Source organism: Aspergillus pseudonomiae, assembly GCF_009193645.1.
Source record: "Aspergillus pseudonomiae strain CBS 119388 unplaced genomic scaffold BDV37scaffold_69, whole genome shotgun sequence".
Taxonomy (NCBI): Eukaryota; Fungi; Ascomycota; class Eurotiomycetes; order Eurotiales; family Aspergillaceae; genus Aspergillus; species Aspergillus pseudonomiae.
Genome location: NW_022476061.1, coordinates 102,179 through 116,127, shown reverse-complemented (window position 1 = coordinate 116,127; position 13,949 = coordinate 102,179). Strand labels below are relative to the sequence as shown.

Genomic DNA, 13,949 nt, shown 5'->3' with positions numbered 1-13,949 from the left:
CGGAGCTTTTGATTGGTCCGTGCGAGCAGCTGGATTTAGGTACATTGGAACCAAACGCCCAAAGGTCTCGACATCACTGTCACCATTCTTGTAATTCAGCACCATCCAACAATATGGCGCCCTCTCGCGAGTCGATACAGAACCGTGGGGATGAGGACGGTATGTTTTGGACTGTCAGTTCCCAAGGTACTCCTACGCTAATATCTTTTCAGAGGTCTGCCCCGTCTGCAAATCCTCGCGGTACTTGAATCCGGACATGCAATTCCTCATCAATCCAGAATGTTATCACAAGATGTGTGAATCATGCGTGGATCGTATTTTCTCTTCGGGTCCCGCCAACTGTCCTGTAGCCGGGTGCCACAAGACCTTACGAAAGAATCGATTTCGAAAACAGACGTTCGAAGATATAAACGTAGAACGGGAGGTTGATATACGGCGCAGAGTCATGCAAATGTATGTCGGTATACACTATCATGCACATGGTAGGAAAGTGAAATATCTAACGGTTACAGTCTCAACCGTCGCGAAGAGGAATTTGACTCGAAGCGAGCCTGGGATGACTTTCTCGAACAACGCGAGGAGATCATCGCGAATCTTGTCCATGGCACCGACGTAGCCAAAACCGAAGCCGATCTCCAGAGATATGCACAAGAGAATATGCGCTCTATCCGCGCCAACCAAGCCTTGGAGGCTCAGGAAGCTTCTTCTTTCCAGGCAAGACAGACTCAAGAGCAGGAGTTGGCCCGTCTCCGCAGGGAGGCAGTAAGACAGGAGTACGAGAATGAGCGCCGGGAGCTTCTTGCTGGACGAGAAGATGTTCTCAGCCGTCTTGCCGCTGGACGCCCAGCAGATGCTGCCACTATTGCACGCGAAGGCCAGAAAGTCCTACTCAAAAAGTCGTCTGCTAGACGAAGTGAAGAGGACCGTATTCGACAGAAGCAAGCTGCCCTACGTAACTCGGATGCTAGAAAGGCTGGACAAGCTGGGGTTACAGCAACCGATAAGGCTGGTGATGCCGGTGATACTGGTCTTATTAAGGGCCTCAAGAGAATCCAGACACCGGAGCCTGAGAAGCCTTACGATCCATTCGGTGGACTAATTCCGGACAAACGGGACTACTTCACCTTGCGAGACTTCTACCCATCCAGTTACCTTGACCCTATTAGACAAGATACTCGTATGCAGGCTGGCGGATATGATCTTAAAGAGTACTATTCGCGCACACTGCTCGAGGCATTCGCAGGGCTAGGATGCTTCATCGATGAAGAGGTATCAGAACGGGAAGTGGCTAATACGAATGCAGTTGCAACAGAAGGTGGCGCCATGGCTGCGGCTTCGAGCGGCCCCGCAGGCAATGTGTAATTTGCCCAGAATCTTAGTGGAGAGGTTGGTACTTTTGGTATAGATTTATCTTGTTTCGATGTTAAGACATCTACGACGCATTGGGTTAGGTGCATAGCGATGGCGTTCTCTATATGTTGGAAGAAGGGCATTTCTCTTGTCTATATTGGTTTAGCATACCACCACCTTTAACAATACTTTTATCCTGCTGCTTTCTTGTATTCTTTAATTGCCTGTCAGGCCCTCAAATCAAAGAAAATTAATATCGGTTTAAAGCAGAATGTTCGCAATACACTTGGCGTTGTAACCGCTACCTCACTTCCATCTCGTGGAAAAGTATCATGCAAAGGTTCCACCATACTAGACATACCTTCTGACTTTCTCAACCCTCTAAAATGATTGCAGCATGTCCAGCTACTCCGAAGGAGTTATGCCCATTGAAATGTATTTTAAAAGATGCAGTAATGGTTGATTATACAGCCGCAATACGGATGGAACAAATCCCTTAAATTATCTACGCGTTCTTTAGTTATAAAAGACAAACATATTGATGCCAAATGTCGACTAGGACTAGGTGTACAGAAAAGAAAGAGTATCAGCTCAATAACTTAGAGTAATATACAATGGTCTAAACACAACTCGTCATGACATTCACAACTTGCCCCCCGTGATCTGCTCGCCCAACTTCTTGACTCTGCCCTGGATAAGATCCCAGCGAGCCGCCTCGCTCTTCCTAGACTCATTGACGATAGACTGGACGGTTGGGGGTAGGCCCAAGTTCCAGACATTCTCGCCCTGCTGGTGGTCATTGCGCCAAGCTTCGTTCTCACCCTCAGGGAACACGCGGTCAATCTCAGCTGCGAGCTGAGCTTCGGTAGTGATAAAGTTCCGAGCATTCATGTAAAGCGTTTGCAGAGAGTCCTGCTGTTCAGCTTGTTTCTGTGAGTTCGCAGCCTCCATCCGAGCCTTGGAGAGAGCGAGACGCTCTTCCCGGTTGGGGTCAGGTAGCACCGGGGTGCGCTTAGGCAGCATCTCCTGGATGACCGAAGGACGGGTCAATCGCTCATCCTCTCTCTCTGGCTGCCGGAAAATGCGCTCTCGCCGTTTCTGCTTCTCGGAACTCCGCTGCATCATCGACTTATCCGTCCGCTGCTTCCGGCTGTGCAACTCCAGGAGACCTTCCCTGAGGTTTTGCCTTCTCATCTCTGCCATCCGGCGCTTCCAGTTGATATATTGGGCATGGGGGTCGTTCGGGTCGACATTTGTGTCTTTAGAAGGAAGGGGTGTTGCGGCAGCAATATACTCCTCGGACGGCTTGTCCGCTCTGCGAACGGGGAAAATTTCGCGAGGAACAGGAAGGGTACCCTTCACATGTTGCTTTGAAGGAAGGTCTGGTTGAATGGTACGAGGGATATCGACGAAATTGGGCGACTCTGGTCCGATTCGAAGAGAGGCCGAGGAGGTGAAGCCACGGGCTTGCACGGAGGCAGTCCTGCAACTGCGGAAGAGAGACATGGTAAACACTACCGTTTACTCCACCAAGACCAGGAATAGCAGTCGAATCTAAGAAAAGTGACAAATATTCAAACGTTTAGACAAATTTAACTCGAATAAATCATGTCTCCATCCGCAATTCGGGGACCCGGACCGGACGATGAGAGACGCGGTTCTGTTGCGAGGGCCGGAAAAAGATCGAAGCGATTTTCTCGCAAATGGTCCGTGCACCCATTAGCTTGGCTGCCGCCCCGAAAAAATAATTTCTTTCGGACTATGAACTTTTTTTTCTTTTCCTCTTCTTCTTCCTGCGCTCTGCCAACTTTATTTCTCTACCCCTGCCTTGAGATTTATTTCCATATAAATCCCAGCTCAGGGACTAGAATTCATTATGGGTACAGGAAAGAAAGAGGCCACTCGCCGGGAGCGGCAGGGGAAGGTTGGAGATGGCATGGGTAATGTCAGGGTCAAGGGTGAAAATTTTTACAGGTCAGCTATCCCATCATAACTTGCTGATTTGTTCGTCGGCTAACTTCATGAAGAGATGCAAAGAAGGTGAAGCGGCTGAATATGTACAAGGATGGTAAACCTCGGCGTGACGCTGAAGGTAACATCACCGTCGCCGCTTCGTATCAGTCTAAAGAGGCTCCCGTTGCAAGGATAGAACCCAACCGTAAATGGTTTGGCAACACAAGAGTGATATCCCAGGAGGCGCTGTCCTCGTTCCGTGAGGCGGTTGCTGAGCGTGCTTCGGACCCGTACCAAGTTCTCCTCAAAACCAACAAGCTTCCCATGAGCCTGATCAGAGACGGTCAAGGTGTGAATGGGCTGAAACAGCATCAAGCGAAGATGGCCATTGAGACCAACCCATATAGTGATACATTTGGGCCCAAGGCTCAGAGGAAACGTGTTAAGCTGGGTGTTGCATCACTGGAAGACTTGGCTGGCGAGACGGCCAAGATGCATGATGCCTATGTTGAGAAGTCCGATCACCAGACTCATGCGGATGGTTCGCTCGCCGTCTCTGGAGATGTTTCTGCTGCACAAGACGGTGCGCATAGTACGACGACCACCGCAGTTGAGTCAGTCTTCTCAAAGGGTCAGAGTAAGCGAATCTGGAACGAGCTTTACAAAGTCATCGATTCCTCGGATGTTGTCATCCACGTCATTGATGCCCGTGACCCTGAAGGTACACGTTGCAGGAGTATTGAAAAGTACATCCGTGAGGAGGCACCTCACAAGCACTTGATTTTTGTGCTCAATAAGTGTGACCTTGTCCCAACAGGCGTAGCGGTAAGATTCCCAGTTCTCCCCTCTTACTACCCTTTTGTCCTTTTCTATTTCTTGTTCATTGTCATACCTTTTCCATCCATCAGGCTATGATGCCTGTGCCATTGCTAAGTCAAGGCTTCTTCCAACGACTACATGTCGTGCTATTCTCCATGGGAGTCTGTCTGTTACAGCTTTGGTAGATTGACGCTGGCCCGCGCCGACCTTCTTTCTGAAGCTAGGCTGATGGGTTTTCGTTTTGAAAGCTTGTCGTAAGGGCCGAGCTGTGCTCCGTTTTTGAGTTGAGTCCTGCTTCAGCCATCCGGCTGCTTCGTAGCAGGTCTCTTAGTAACGTTACACACATTCTACTGTTGAACTATTCTTGCATTGTTCTAACTCTCGTGTTTACTGGTGTTCGAATGCTAACGAAAACACCAGGCGGCCTGGGTGCGACACTTGTCTAAAGACCATCCGACGTTGGCTTTCCATGCCTCCATCAATAATTCATTCGGCAAAGGCTCTTTGATCCAACTCTTGAGACAGTTTTCCGCTCTTCACTCGGAAAGGAAGCAGATCTCTGTAGGATTCATTGGCTATCCGAACACGGGTAAATCCTCTATCATCAACACATTGCGCAAAAAGAAGGTGTGCACTGTGGCCCCCATTCCCGGTGAGACAAAGGTCTGGCAGTATATCACTCTGATGAAGAGGATCTACCTCATCGACTGTCCCGGTGTGGTCCCCCCGAACCAAAACGACACGCCCGAAGATATCCTGCTTCGTGGTGTTTGTCGTGTCGAGAATGTAGAGAATCCTGAACAGTACATTCCTGCTGTTCTCAAACGGGTTCAGCCCAAACACCTTGAACGTACTTACGGTGTGAGAGGCTCTGATGATCCTTTGGAGTTCTTGGCTATTCTTGCACGTAAGGGTGGAAGGTTACTCCGTGGAGGAGAGCCCGACCTTGACGGTGTCGCCAAGATGGTGATCAATGATTTCCTCAGAGGCAAGATCCCATGGTTTACCCCACCACCTCACACACCCGGTGAGGAGGGTGAAAAGATTAACGGCCGTGAAGGCAGACTCGGTGAAATGGGTCGGAAGCGGAAAATTGACGCAGTTTCAGAAGAAGCAGAGAAGAGTGAAGCCAAGTCTGGTTCTACATCTGATGGAGAGTTTGAGGGCTTCGGCGAAAGTGATGATGATGACAATGACTCCATCGCAAACCTTGAAGTCAGCGACGAGGAGAGTGGAGAGGAGAATGACTGAGCTAGTGCTGGCTCCTATTATTTACCCATCAAGCCACTGAAACAGAAGCTGCAGGCTTCCGCTGATCCACTCTTCAGCAACCCCGTCGGAGCATGTCCGACTACGCCGCTTCGCAATCAGGTTAAGACCTCACCGACCAGGTCTGACGACCCTGGGCGCAGGTCTTTCGAGTCGAGAACCCTGGAAGTCGGTGTCAACCCCATCCTGTCGTTGTTTATACGACATACTTGGACGTACTACCTGGGCGAGATTCTGCCGCAATCAGTGCATTCAAGGCATGAATTGCTTTTTTAGGTCATGTACACCATTACAACTCACTATAGATACCCACATAGCTTTGAAAACAATCATTTATGATATGAAATGGTACGAGACGTGCATACATTCTGCAGTAGTACTTGAAATATGGTCTATGCGCTAGTGCTTCACCGCCGTAGCTCACGTGGGGCCGCCCCAGCCTCACTTTCATCATAGCTCTCCTGCATGCACCAAAAGCATCTTTTGCTTATCTTATTTTTCTCCAAACTCTCCCCCGACAATGATATTTTCTTGTTTTCCTAATTCAAGAGATGTGCGTGCTCTTTAAACATGGCGGACGACGGCATGTCCATTGTACCCTACGGATCTTCTAATCTTGATGTCGTACTGTAAGATGACTTCGGTCCTAACTGGTAAACATGATTCTAACGGTCATTGTGTGGCAGACGCCATAATGACTCGGTCGTGGTTTTTGACCGTGACTCTCAGCAGCTGGTTCTCCAAAATGCTACCGAGACCAATGCCGATATTGACTTGACTGACTGTCCCTATTGCCATCGTCCGCTGCATGACAGCGGCGGGGGGCAGGAAGGTCGTCATACAAGTCCCGGAGGGCAGCCCGAGTTTATCAACCCCGATTATTTCCGCATGCTTCATAGAAGCTTACCTAGCTCTGCGACTTCGTCAACTTCATCATCTCCCCACCGACGCCTCGTCCAGCCAGCTCTTCCAGACGGCCCCACCAGTGAACCAAGTGGCGGAACGTCCGCATCCCAGGGTATATCGTCGGGGGCATTCACACCCAATTACTTTAAGAAGTTCTTTGTCGAGGAGAGTATACTAGGCAAAGGTGGAAAAGGCGTTGTCTTGCTCGTGAAACATGTGTTAGACGGCGTGTCGCTAGGGCACTATGCTTGCAAGCGAGTGCCCGTCGGGGATGACCACGAATGGCTTGAGAAAGTGCTGGGAGAAGTTCAATTGCTGCAACATCTCACACATCAAAACCTCGTCTCCTACCGTCACGTATGGCTTGAGGATGCGAAGATCAGCACTTTTGGGCCAAGCGTACCCTGCGCCTTCATCCTGCAGCAATATTGCAATGCAGGTGACCTGCACAACTACATCTGTGGATCGGTACAAACATCTACAACCGCCCAGCAATTGAAAGAGCGTCTTAGGAGGAGGTCCCGAGGTGAGCCGGATCCTCGTACTGATGCCAACGAACCTCGCAAACTCCACTTCGAAGAGATATATTCCTTTTTCAAAGATATCACATCCGGTCTACGTTACCTCCATGCGAACGGATACATTCACCGTGATCTCAAACCAAACAACTGCTTACTGCACAAAACCAGTGATGGCATACGCGTATTGGTCAGCGACTTCGGTGAAGTTCAGGCTCAGAATTCGACCCGGCTGTCTACCGGGGCGACCGGGACTGTGTCGTATTGCGCACCTGAAGTTTTGCGTCGTGAATACCCCGGAGGACCGTTTGGAAACTTCACGTTCAAATCGGACATCTTCTCTTTGGGAATGATTCTCTACTTTCTGTGTTTCGCACAGCTTCCTTATAGTAATGCTGACCTTATCCATGAAGAGAGGGAAGATCTTGATCGACTTCGGGAAGAGATCAGCCAGTGGACGGGTTTTGATGATGCTCGCAGGATGAGACCTGAATTGCCTGAGCAACTTTATACCTTCCTGGAACGGCTATTATCTGTGAACCCTGATCGGCGACCGTCTGCAGATGATGTTCTGAATGGTCTTCAGGCTGGGGCCAGTGTGAATGATAACATACGATCCAGAAGGACTGGCTCTTCGAGTTCTGACGGGAATTCCAGTTCCAGGATGCAATTTACTGAGAACTCAACAACTGCTTCTTTCTCCCGACCACCTACGTCTCCAAGAAAACCATTTTCACGAAGTCCAGTGGCTCTCCGACGCAACCCCCCCTACGAGTCCAATGGGGGTGGACCGATGGCTTTTGTCGACGATCTGGGGCCTCATGATGAACGGAGAATGTCGCTAGGCCCCGAAAGAGATATGGTCATCCGAGGGAGGTACTCGAACACTCCGTCTCTTCCACCGGTCCGGAATGAGCCCTCTGAAGTTCGTGAAAGCCGTGAACCTCTTCAACATTTACTTCCTCCACCTTCGAGCGGCTCGTCCATGACTAGGTTTCTTCCATTCTCATCAAGCACACTTCGTGGCTTGCAGATCCCGCTACCTACAGTTCAACTGGGCTTTTTTCTTCTCAAGGTTGTTTCAGCGTTCCATCCCTGCAGTCCTCTCGCAGTGAATCCCTGGATGTTTTACCCTTTGCTACTGCTAGCAGCATTAAACCTACGGACTCAAAGCACCGGCATGCAAACAATGTTTCTGATAATACACCTTGTTGCCGTTAGCCTCAGCATGCAGTTTGGCGTTATGTGCCTTTGGCAGACTCCACGGTTGATGATGTTCTCAAAATAAAGACTGCTCTGGCTTTTGTACTACCAGAACTTGTTTTCCCAGCTCATGTTATTTTCTCTCCATGCCGCGCCGTTTATTCATGAATGTACGCAACCACGAAGTTTGTTCTCTTTTGAGCGCATGGCATGTATACATACAAAAATGAAACAATATCTACAATTTATTCTACACTGAAATTCCACTCCCAGCGTCCGTTCCGAAGTTGTGCATAATTGAAGCTCGTTGGATAAAGCATCTAAAACGCCAATAAAACAATAAGCATAGACGTTTATGACAACGGAGATGGCTCAACAATTTGTGGCCTATAAGTAGATACAGCCCAAGTCTTAAGATCAACTAGCAATGAAAACACAAGTGAAATACCAATAAAATGGACAGGCTGTCGACATATACCGTTACCAATGTACATCCTGGATTGCTACATAGAAACTTATCGCGGAACCATTTAAATAACCCAACCAAACCACAGCAATATATCAAAACAAGAAATCAACCGATTTAATGACTCTCCCAAAACTGCGCATCCATAGCAATAAGTCGATTAAACAACTGATTCCTTCCTCGCATTCCAGTAAGATGGTAAGATTGATAATGGGGCTCCATCCTTGAAATCACCAACCCATCAATGGAATGCTTAGTATCAGCTGTTAACTCAACAATCAGCTTCCCCTTCCAACCCAGCCCCTCCGTCTTCTTTAATTCCTTGATTTCAGTAATAGGAATCTGAAACAACACGGCACTCTTCTTCTGATTCTCCAGTCGCAAATCATCCAGTTTGGCAGATTGACAAGTCGTGAAATAGAGGACGGGCTGCTCCTGTGATGAGTCGATGACAACTGTACCTCGCTTGCGCTCAAATTTTGCCTCGAATTTGAGAGGGCCGAGAGGCGATGCCGTAGCCCAGCCTCGTCGGCTTAACAGGCCAATTAAGGTCTTGGTGTTTACTGAATCCGTGATTCTCATTGCGCGGTCGAACGCAATGTGACCTTTCATTGCTGTTGCGATTGTTCGACCGATGAATCTGAGGATCTTGGACCATTTCTTCTTGCGAGCTTCCGCCTTGGAAAGTTCTGGCTTGGGGCTTTGGGTTTGGGATACGAGAGATGTAGAAGCGCCCTCGTCATTTGCGCTAGACGTTATTCTACCGAAAGGTTTGCGACGAATAGGCCATAAGGGCTCATTGTTGTGCGAGCTTGGTGGTGGAGGTAACGGCGTGGAGTTGATTTCACCAAGACGAAGGAGGGCCAGTGTGAGTTGGGCGTTTGTGGGTACACCTTTTAGAAGGGTACTAGATTGTAGTTAGCATATGTAGTTTTCTCTGCCGTTAAGGGGATTTACTTCTGTAAGTCTAGGTATTCTTTCCAGTTTGCAACCTTGTCGTTTAGGATGGCTATACTGCGTTGCAGGACAGGGTCACCAAAGATGGCCAGCCCAAAGATAAAGCTACCAGACTTGATCATAAAATGGCTCGACGTGACCAGAGACATCAGACCTATAGATATCAATGCCCCCACCAGTTGCAGGCGAGGGGTAATGGCAAGGAATGGTGGTGTGGGGGTTAGAAGACTATTTGGGCCTTGGTCAGGGACATTTCTTAGTTTGCGTATTACGGTAAGTACTCACTTGGAAAACTGCTCATATATATCTGTAATATCACTGATTATACGCATTGTCTGGTTCGTAGCCTTTGATATCTTCTTCTTCATAGGCTTTTTAGTCTTATCTTCGGCTGGTGCATTCTCGGCTTGCACGTCTGCGGTGATTGCCCCGACCTCAACTGGTTCAGGCTCGGAGGACTCCTCAGCATCGTCGTCAATTACTGATTGACCATATTTGCCTCGGGCACTTTCCATGGCGACATTGGCGATATCGTTGACCAAGTTGGAGGCCTCCTGCTCTGCTGCTTCACCTTTGTATGTTTCTGGAGCACTGGTGATGCTATTACGTGTGGACTGCTCGCTGCCGCCAGCATCTGAGCCTTTCCTTGAAGTACTACCAGGAGGGAAGAGCAGTGATCGTGTCGACGGGGACAGGATCAACGCCACAAGAACACCGGTTGTCAAAGGAATAAGTAGATCTAAAAACCATGCAACGAAGTAAGTCTTTGAACAAGTTAGCTTCATACTGATGCCGCATGTTCAGCACAACAATCATAACGTACTATACAGAAAGCCGAGGTACGTCTAGGCTCTCTCCATGACCGCAGCCTAGTGATGTGACGGAAGAAATTAACCAACCCCACAACCACAGATGTATAAAACCGTTCAGTAGTTGCCCGCAGCTTTTCTGGCGGAAAGTGTTCCTCGTCTGCCCGGTTGAGATCCAGCTCATCCTGGGGAGGGCCTTGTATGGCTTTGACATGATGTATTTGCTACTCGAGAAGTCATTAGAATGATTGTATAGCTCCTCTAGATCTAATAACCTCGCATACCTTGTTAAACCTCCGAATGAGCAACCATAGATCCTCATTGGACATATCGGGCATGAGTTGTTCGTCTACTGTTTTGGAAGCCTGCTTCCACTTGATGTCTGACTGTTTTCCATTGCTGTTGACCTTTTGAACGGCATTGCCCTCTCCTGGCGCTAGCAGGGTATGATCATGGGCGTCCGTATCGTCGAACCCACCAGGTACTTCTTGTTCGTTGCTCATCGTATATCGAATCCTACTTCAGAAGAGTCCAGAATTTGATTCTTGCAAGTAGTATAGTCATAGATATTTGCAACAGGCTCCCACGGAAGACAACATGTCGTCCTCGCAGATCACATATCAGTATTCCCACATCCTTCTAATTGGCCAATATCTAGCACCGCCTTATAGCCGTGGCAGTATATCTATAGCTTCTATCAACTTGAGATTCATGCATTTACCGTTGTAAGTACTATCCCATGAGGACATAGAAACAGGAAAAGCTTCACTCAAGACTGCAGCACATCTATTCCAATCATCCAGAATCATACAAAGCCATATCCTGGGGCTAAACATACACGTGACTGCGCGGCAAGCTCCTTCGCCCGGCCGTAGAAATTCTAGAAGCCGCGGCGCTGCGCATGGTCAACGGTGATCCCGAAACACCATCTTTCAATCGCTATTCGCATTCGCCATCATGGACGATATCGTCATGAACGGTTCGTCGGAGGTACTTCCCCCACGACCACCTCCGGAACCTATCAAGCGACCTCCTACTCCCCCTCCGCCTCCCCCAGAAGATTCCGCCGCCCCTCCTCCGCCGCCAGATGCGGCCGCGCCTCCACCACCGCCCGAAGAACTTCCTCCTGCACCTCCGCCACCTGAACCAAAGAAGAAGGTGGGATGGGGCGCAAAGAAGCCAGCGGCTACACCGCTGAGTGTAGAGGAACTGGTTCGCAAAAAGAGGGAAGCTGATGCGGCAGCTGCTAGGGTATGCTATTTTTTTTTTCTTATCTCTTGTTTCCTAAGAGCTTGTGATATGATGTCAATTCGTGCTGGATGGCTCAGGGAGCTGCTTGTAAATGTACATGGCTAATAGGAGCTTTTCTATACAGCCAAAATTCTTGTCGAAAGCTGAGAGAGAACGACTGGCCCTGGAAAAACGAGCAAAGGAAGTCGAAGCAGAGCGAAAGCTAAAGGCGTCCAACGGTGTCGACAGGAGTGCGACGCAGTCGCCTTCAATTAGCTCTGAAGTCAATAACGGTGATGGAAGGTCTATACCCACCGGTCCCCGGGCCATGAGAAGCTCAGACGCTCCTACCGCACCAGCTGCAATGCGCAATTCTCACTCCCATAATAAAAACCGCGACCTATCGCCGCCTCCCCCGCCAAAGTCAATGGGTTCGAAAGGAGACAAGCGATCAGTCGACGACGATGAAGTAGCCGCTCAGGTGGCATTGGTTAAGCAGAGGTACATGGGCGCAGACCAGACGTCGACTTTCTCGGCAAAGAAGAAGCGGAAGAGGACAACAGACCGGAAGTTCAATTTCGAGTGGAATGCAGAAGAAGACACAAGTGGAGACTATAACCCCCTGTATCAACATCGACATGAGGCGAACTTCTTTGGACGTGGTCGACTGGCAGGTTTCGGAGACGATGTCGCCGACAACGTGGCGAAGAAGTACGCGAGAGCCCTGGAGGACCGCGACCACGAAGCGGGAGGTATCCGCGCCCGAGAGATCCTGGAAATGGAGCGCCGGCGGAGAGAAGAGAGCACCCGCAACCAGCTTGACAAACACTGGAGCGAGAAGAAACTGGAGCACATGCGCGAGCGCGACTGGCGTATCTTCAAGGAAGACTTCAATATCAGTACCAAGGGTGGGAGTGTACCGAACCCCATGCGGTCGTGGGATGAATCCAATCTCCCCAAACGTCTCATGGAGCTTGTCAACAAAGTTGGCTACAAGGAGCCTACGCCTATTCAACGTGCTGCTATCCCCATTGCCATGCAGTCTCGCGATCTTATCGGTGTCGCCGTTACCGGTTCCGGTAAGACGGCAGCCTTCCTCCTCCCTCTGCTAGTCTACATCGCCGAACTGCCTCGCATCGACGAGTTCGAATGGAGAAAGAACGACGGCCCTTACGCCATCGTCCTCGCCCCGACCCGTGAATTGGCCCAGCAAATCGAGATCGAAGCCAAGAAATTCACAGAACCCCTCGGCTTCAACGTCGTCAGTATAGTCGGAGGTCACTCCTTCGAAGAACAAGCCTACAGTCTCCGCAACGGCGCAGAAATCATCATCGCCACCCCAGGTCGTCTAGTCGACTGCATCGAACGCCGCATGCTAGTCCTCAGCCAATGTTGCTACGTAATCATGGACGAAGCAGACCGCATGATCGACCTGGGTTTCGAAGAACCCGTCAACAAGATCCTCGACGCCCTCCCGGTCTCCAACGAAAAGCCCGACTCCGAAGAAGCCGAGAACTCAATGGCCATGAGCCAACACATCGGCACGAAAGACCGCTACCGCCAAACAATGATGTACACAGCCACCATGCCCACAGCCGTCGAACGCATCGCCCGCAAATACCTCCGTCGCCCGGCCATTGTCACAATCGGTAGCGCCGGCGAAGCCGTCGACACCGTCGAGCAGCGTGTCGAGTTCATCGCAGGCGAAGACAAGCGCAAGAAGCGTCTGGGCGATATTCTCTCGTCCGGCGAATTCCGGCCGCCAATCATCGTCTTCGTCAACATCAAGCGGAACTGCGATGCTATCGCCCGCGAAATCAAACAATGGGGTTTCTCCTCTGTTACCTTGCACGGTAGTAAGACCCAGGAGCAGCGTGAAGCCGCTCTGGCGTCTGTGCGGAACGGCCAAACGGATGTTCTGGTCGCTACCGATTTGGCTGGTAGAGGTATCGATGTTCCCGACGTCAGTCTGGTTATCAACTTTAACATGGCGACTACTATTGAGAGTTACACTCATCGTATCGGTCGTACCGGTCGTGCGGGTAAGAGTGGTGTGGCTATTACTTTCTTGGGTAATGAGGATACGGATGTTATGTATGTTTTCCCTATTCTTCCTTTCATATCGATGGTGGTTCCGCGCGGTTATACTAATGGCTTTACAGGTATGATCTCAAGCAAATGCTTATGAAATCACCCATTTCTCGACTACCGGAGGAGCTGCGCAAGCATGAAGCCGCACAATCGAAGCCCACGCGCGGGTTTGCGAAGAAGAATGATGACAGCTCTGCGTTCGGGTCAAAAGGGGGATGGTGATGGTCTAATGCCGGGTGTTAATGTCCATATGATATCAAAATATAAAGGAAGTTCTTCATTCCTCTAGTATTATATAATCACTGCGTAGAGAACGAGCAGGGCTTAATTATCACATTTATATCCCCTATTATGTATACTCAACGTTATATGTACTCG

The 13,949-nt window shown here is 49.7% G+C and overlaps 6 protein-coding genes across 6 annotated transcripts; 4 read left to right on the top strand and 2 right to left on the bottom strand.

The window, feature by feature from the left end:
• Positions 1 to 15: 15 nt before the first annotated feature.
• BDV37DRAFT_256081 (TFIIH/NER complex subunit TFB3) lies at positions 16 to 1,559 on the top strand. Its single transcript, XM_032082803.1, has 3 exons — positions 16 to 159; positions 213 to 453; positions 513 to 1,559. The coding sequence occupies exons 1-3, from the start codon at positions 114 to 116 to the stop codon at positions 1,360 to 1,362; spliced, it is 1,137 nt and encodes a 378-aa protein (XP_031938384.1). The 5' UTR covers positions 16 to 113; the 3' UTR covers positions 1,363 to 1,559.
• A 322-nt stretch (positions 1,560 to 1,881) lies between these two features.
• BDV37DRAFT_256078 (uncharacterized protein) lies at positions 1,882 to 3,025 on the bottom strand. The gene has a single exon (XM_032082802.1). The coding sequence runs from the start codon at positions 2,854 to 2,856 to the stop codon at positions 1,993 to 1,995; it is 864 nt and encodes a 287-aa protein (XP_031938383.1). The 5' UTR covers positions 2,857 to 3,025; the 3' UTR covers positions 1,882 to 1,992.
• A 111-nt stretch (positions 3,026 to 3,136) lies between these two features.
• On the top strand, positions 3,137 to 5,742 carry BDV37DRAFT_188537 (putative GTPase NOG2). The gene is made up of 3 exons (XM_032079622.1): positions 3,137 to 3,324; positions 3,378 to 4,128; positions 4,543 to 5,742. The coding sequence occupies exons 1-3, from the start codon at positions 3,227 to 3,229 to the stop codon at positions 5,371 to 5,373; spliced, it is 1,680 nt and encodes a 559-aa protein (XP_031938382.1). The 5' UTR covers positions 3,137 to 3,226; the 3' UTR covers positions 5,374 to 5,742.
• Positions 5,743 to 5,876: 134 nt separating this feature from the next.
• BDV37DRAFT_256074 (protein kinase IKS1) lies at positions 5,877 to 8,279 on the top strand. Its single transcript, XM_032082801.1, has 2 exons — positions 5,877 to 6,020; positions 6,078 to 8,279. Exons 1-2 carry the CDS (start codon positions 5,962 to 5,964, stop codon positions 8,101 to 8,103), a joined length of 2,085 nt encoding a protein of 694 aa, XP_031938381.1. The 5' UTR covers positions 5,877 to 5,961; the 3' UTR covers positions 8,104 to 8,279.
• A 31-nt stretch (positions 8,280 to 8,310) lies between these two features.
• BDV37DRAFT_256072 (uncharacterized protein) lies at positions 8,311 to 10,969 on the bottom strand. Its single transcript, XM_032082800.1, has 5 exons — positions 10,535 to 10,969; positions 10,265 to 10,474; positions 9,727 to 10,205; positions 9,442 to 9,669; positions 8,311 to 9,391 (listed from the first exon to the last, which is right to left on the bottom strand). Exons 1-5 carry the CDS (start codon positions 10,751 to 10,753, stop codon positions 8,602 to 8,604), a joined length of 1,926 nt encoding a protein of 641 aa, XP_031938380.1. The 5' UTR covers positions 10,754 to 10,969; the 3' UTR covers positions 8,311 to 8,601.
• A 217-nt stretch (positions 10,970 to 11,186) lies between these two features.
• On the top strand, positions 11,187 to 13,866 carry prp28 (mRNA splicing protein PRP28). Its single transcript, XM_032082799.1, has 3 exons — positions 11,187 to 11,501; positions 11,626 to 13,574; positions 13,643 to 13,866. The coding sequence occupies exons 1-3, from the start codon at positions 11,208 to 11,210 to the stop codon at positions 13,791 to 13,793; spliced, it is 2,394 nt and encodes a 797-aa protein (XP_031938379.1). The 5' UTR covers positions 11,187 to 11,207; the 3' UTR covers positions 13,794 to 13,866.
• The last annotated feature ends 83 nt before the right edge of the window (positions 13,867 to 13,949 follow it).

Excerpts from the sequence above, each read along its gene's own strand:
- BDV37DRAFT_256078 (XM_032082802.1), bottom strand. The coding sequence starts at position 2,856 with ATGTCTCTCTTCCGCAGTTGCAGGACTGCCTCCGTGCAAGCCCGTGGC.
- BDV37DRAFT_188537 (XM_032079622.1), top strand. The coding sequence starts at position 3,227 with ATGGGTACAGGAAAGAAAGAGGCCACTCGCCGGGAGCGGCAGGGGAAG. Across the intron at positions 3,325-3,377 it reads AAGGGTGAAAATTTTTACAG|AGATGCAAAGAAGGTGAAGC; the intron begins GTCAGCTATCCC and ends AACTTCATGAAG. Across the intron at positions 4,129-4,542 it reads TTGTCCCAACAGGCGTAGCG|GCGGCCTGGGTGCGACACTT; the intron begins GTAAGATTCCCA and ends CGAAAACACCAG.
- prp28 (XM_032082799.1), top strand. The coding sequence starts at position 11,208 with ATGGACGATATCGTCATGAACGGTTCGTCGGAGGTACTTCCCCCACGA. Across the intron at positions 11,502-11,625 it reads CTGATGCGGCAGCTGCTAGG|CCAAAATTCTTGTCGAAAGC; the intron begins GTATGCTATTTT and ends TTTTCTATACAG. Across the intron at positions 13,575-13,642 it reads AATGAGGATACGGATGTTAT|GTATGATCTCAAGCAAATGC; the intron begins GTATGTTTTCCC and ends ATGGCTTTACAG.
- BDV37DRAFT_256072 (XM_032082800.1), bottom strand. The coding sequence starts at position 10,753 with ATGAGCAACGAACAAGAAGTACCTGGTGGGTTCGACGATACGGACGCC. Across the intron at positions 10,206-10,264 it reads GTACCTCGGCTTTCTGTATA|ACTTACTTCGTTGCATGGTT; the intron begins GTACGTTATGAT and ends ACTTGTTCAAAG. Across the intron at positions 9,670-9,726 it reads ATATATGAGCAGTTTTCCAA|TCTTCTAACCCCCACACCAC; the intron begins GTGAGTACTTAC and ends AGGCCCAAATAG.
- BDV37DRAFT_256081 (XM_032082803.1), top strand. The coding sequence starts at position 114 with ATGGCGCCCTCTCGCGAGTCGATACAGAACCGTGGGGATGAGGACG. Across the intron at positions 160-212 it reads GAACCGTGGGGATGAGGACG|AGGTCTGCCCCGTCTGCAAA; the intron begins GTATGTTTTGGA and ends ATATCTTTTCAG. Across the intron at positions 454-512 it reads CGGCGCAGAGTCATGCAAAT|TCTCAACCGTCGCGAAGAGG; the intron begins GTATGTCGGTAT and ends TAACGGTTACAG.
- BDV37DRAFT_256074 (XM_032082801.1), top strand. The coding sequence starts at position 5,962 with ATGGCGGACGACGGCATGTCCATTGTACCCTACGGATCTTCTAATCTT. Across the intron at positions 6,021-6,077 it reads TCTAATCTTGATGTCGTACT|ACGCCATAATGACTCGGTCG; the intron begins GTAAGATGACTT and ends ATTGTGTGGCAG.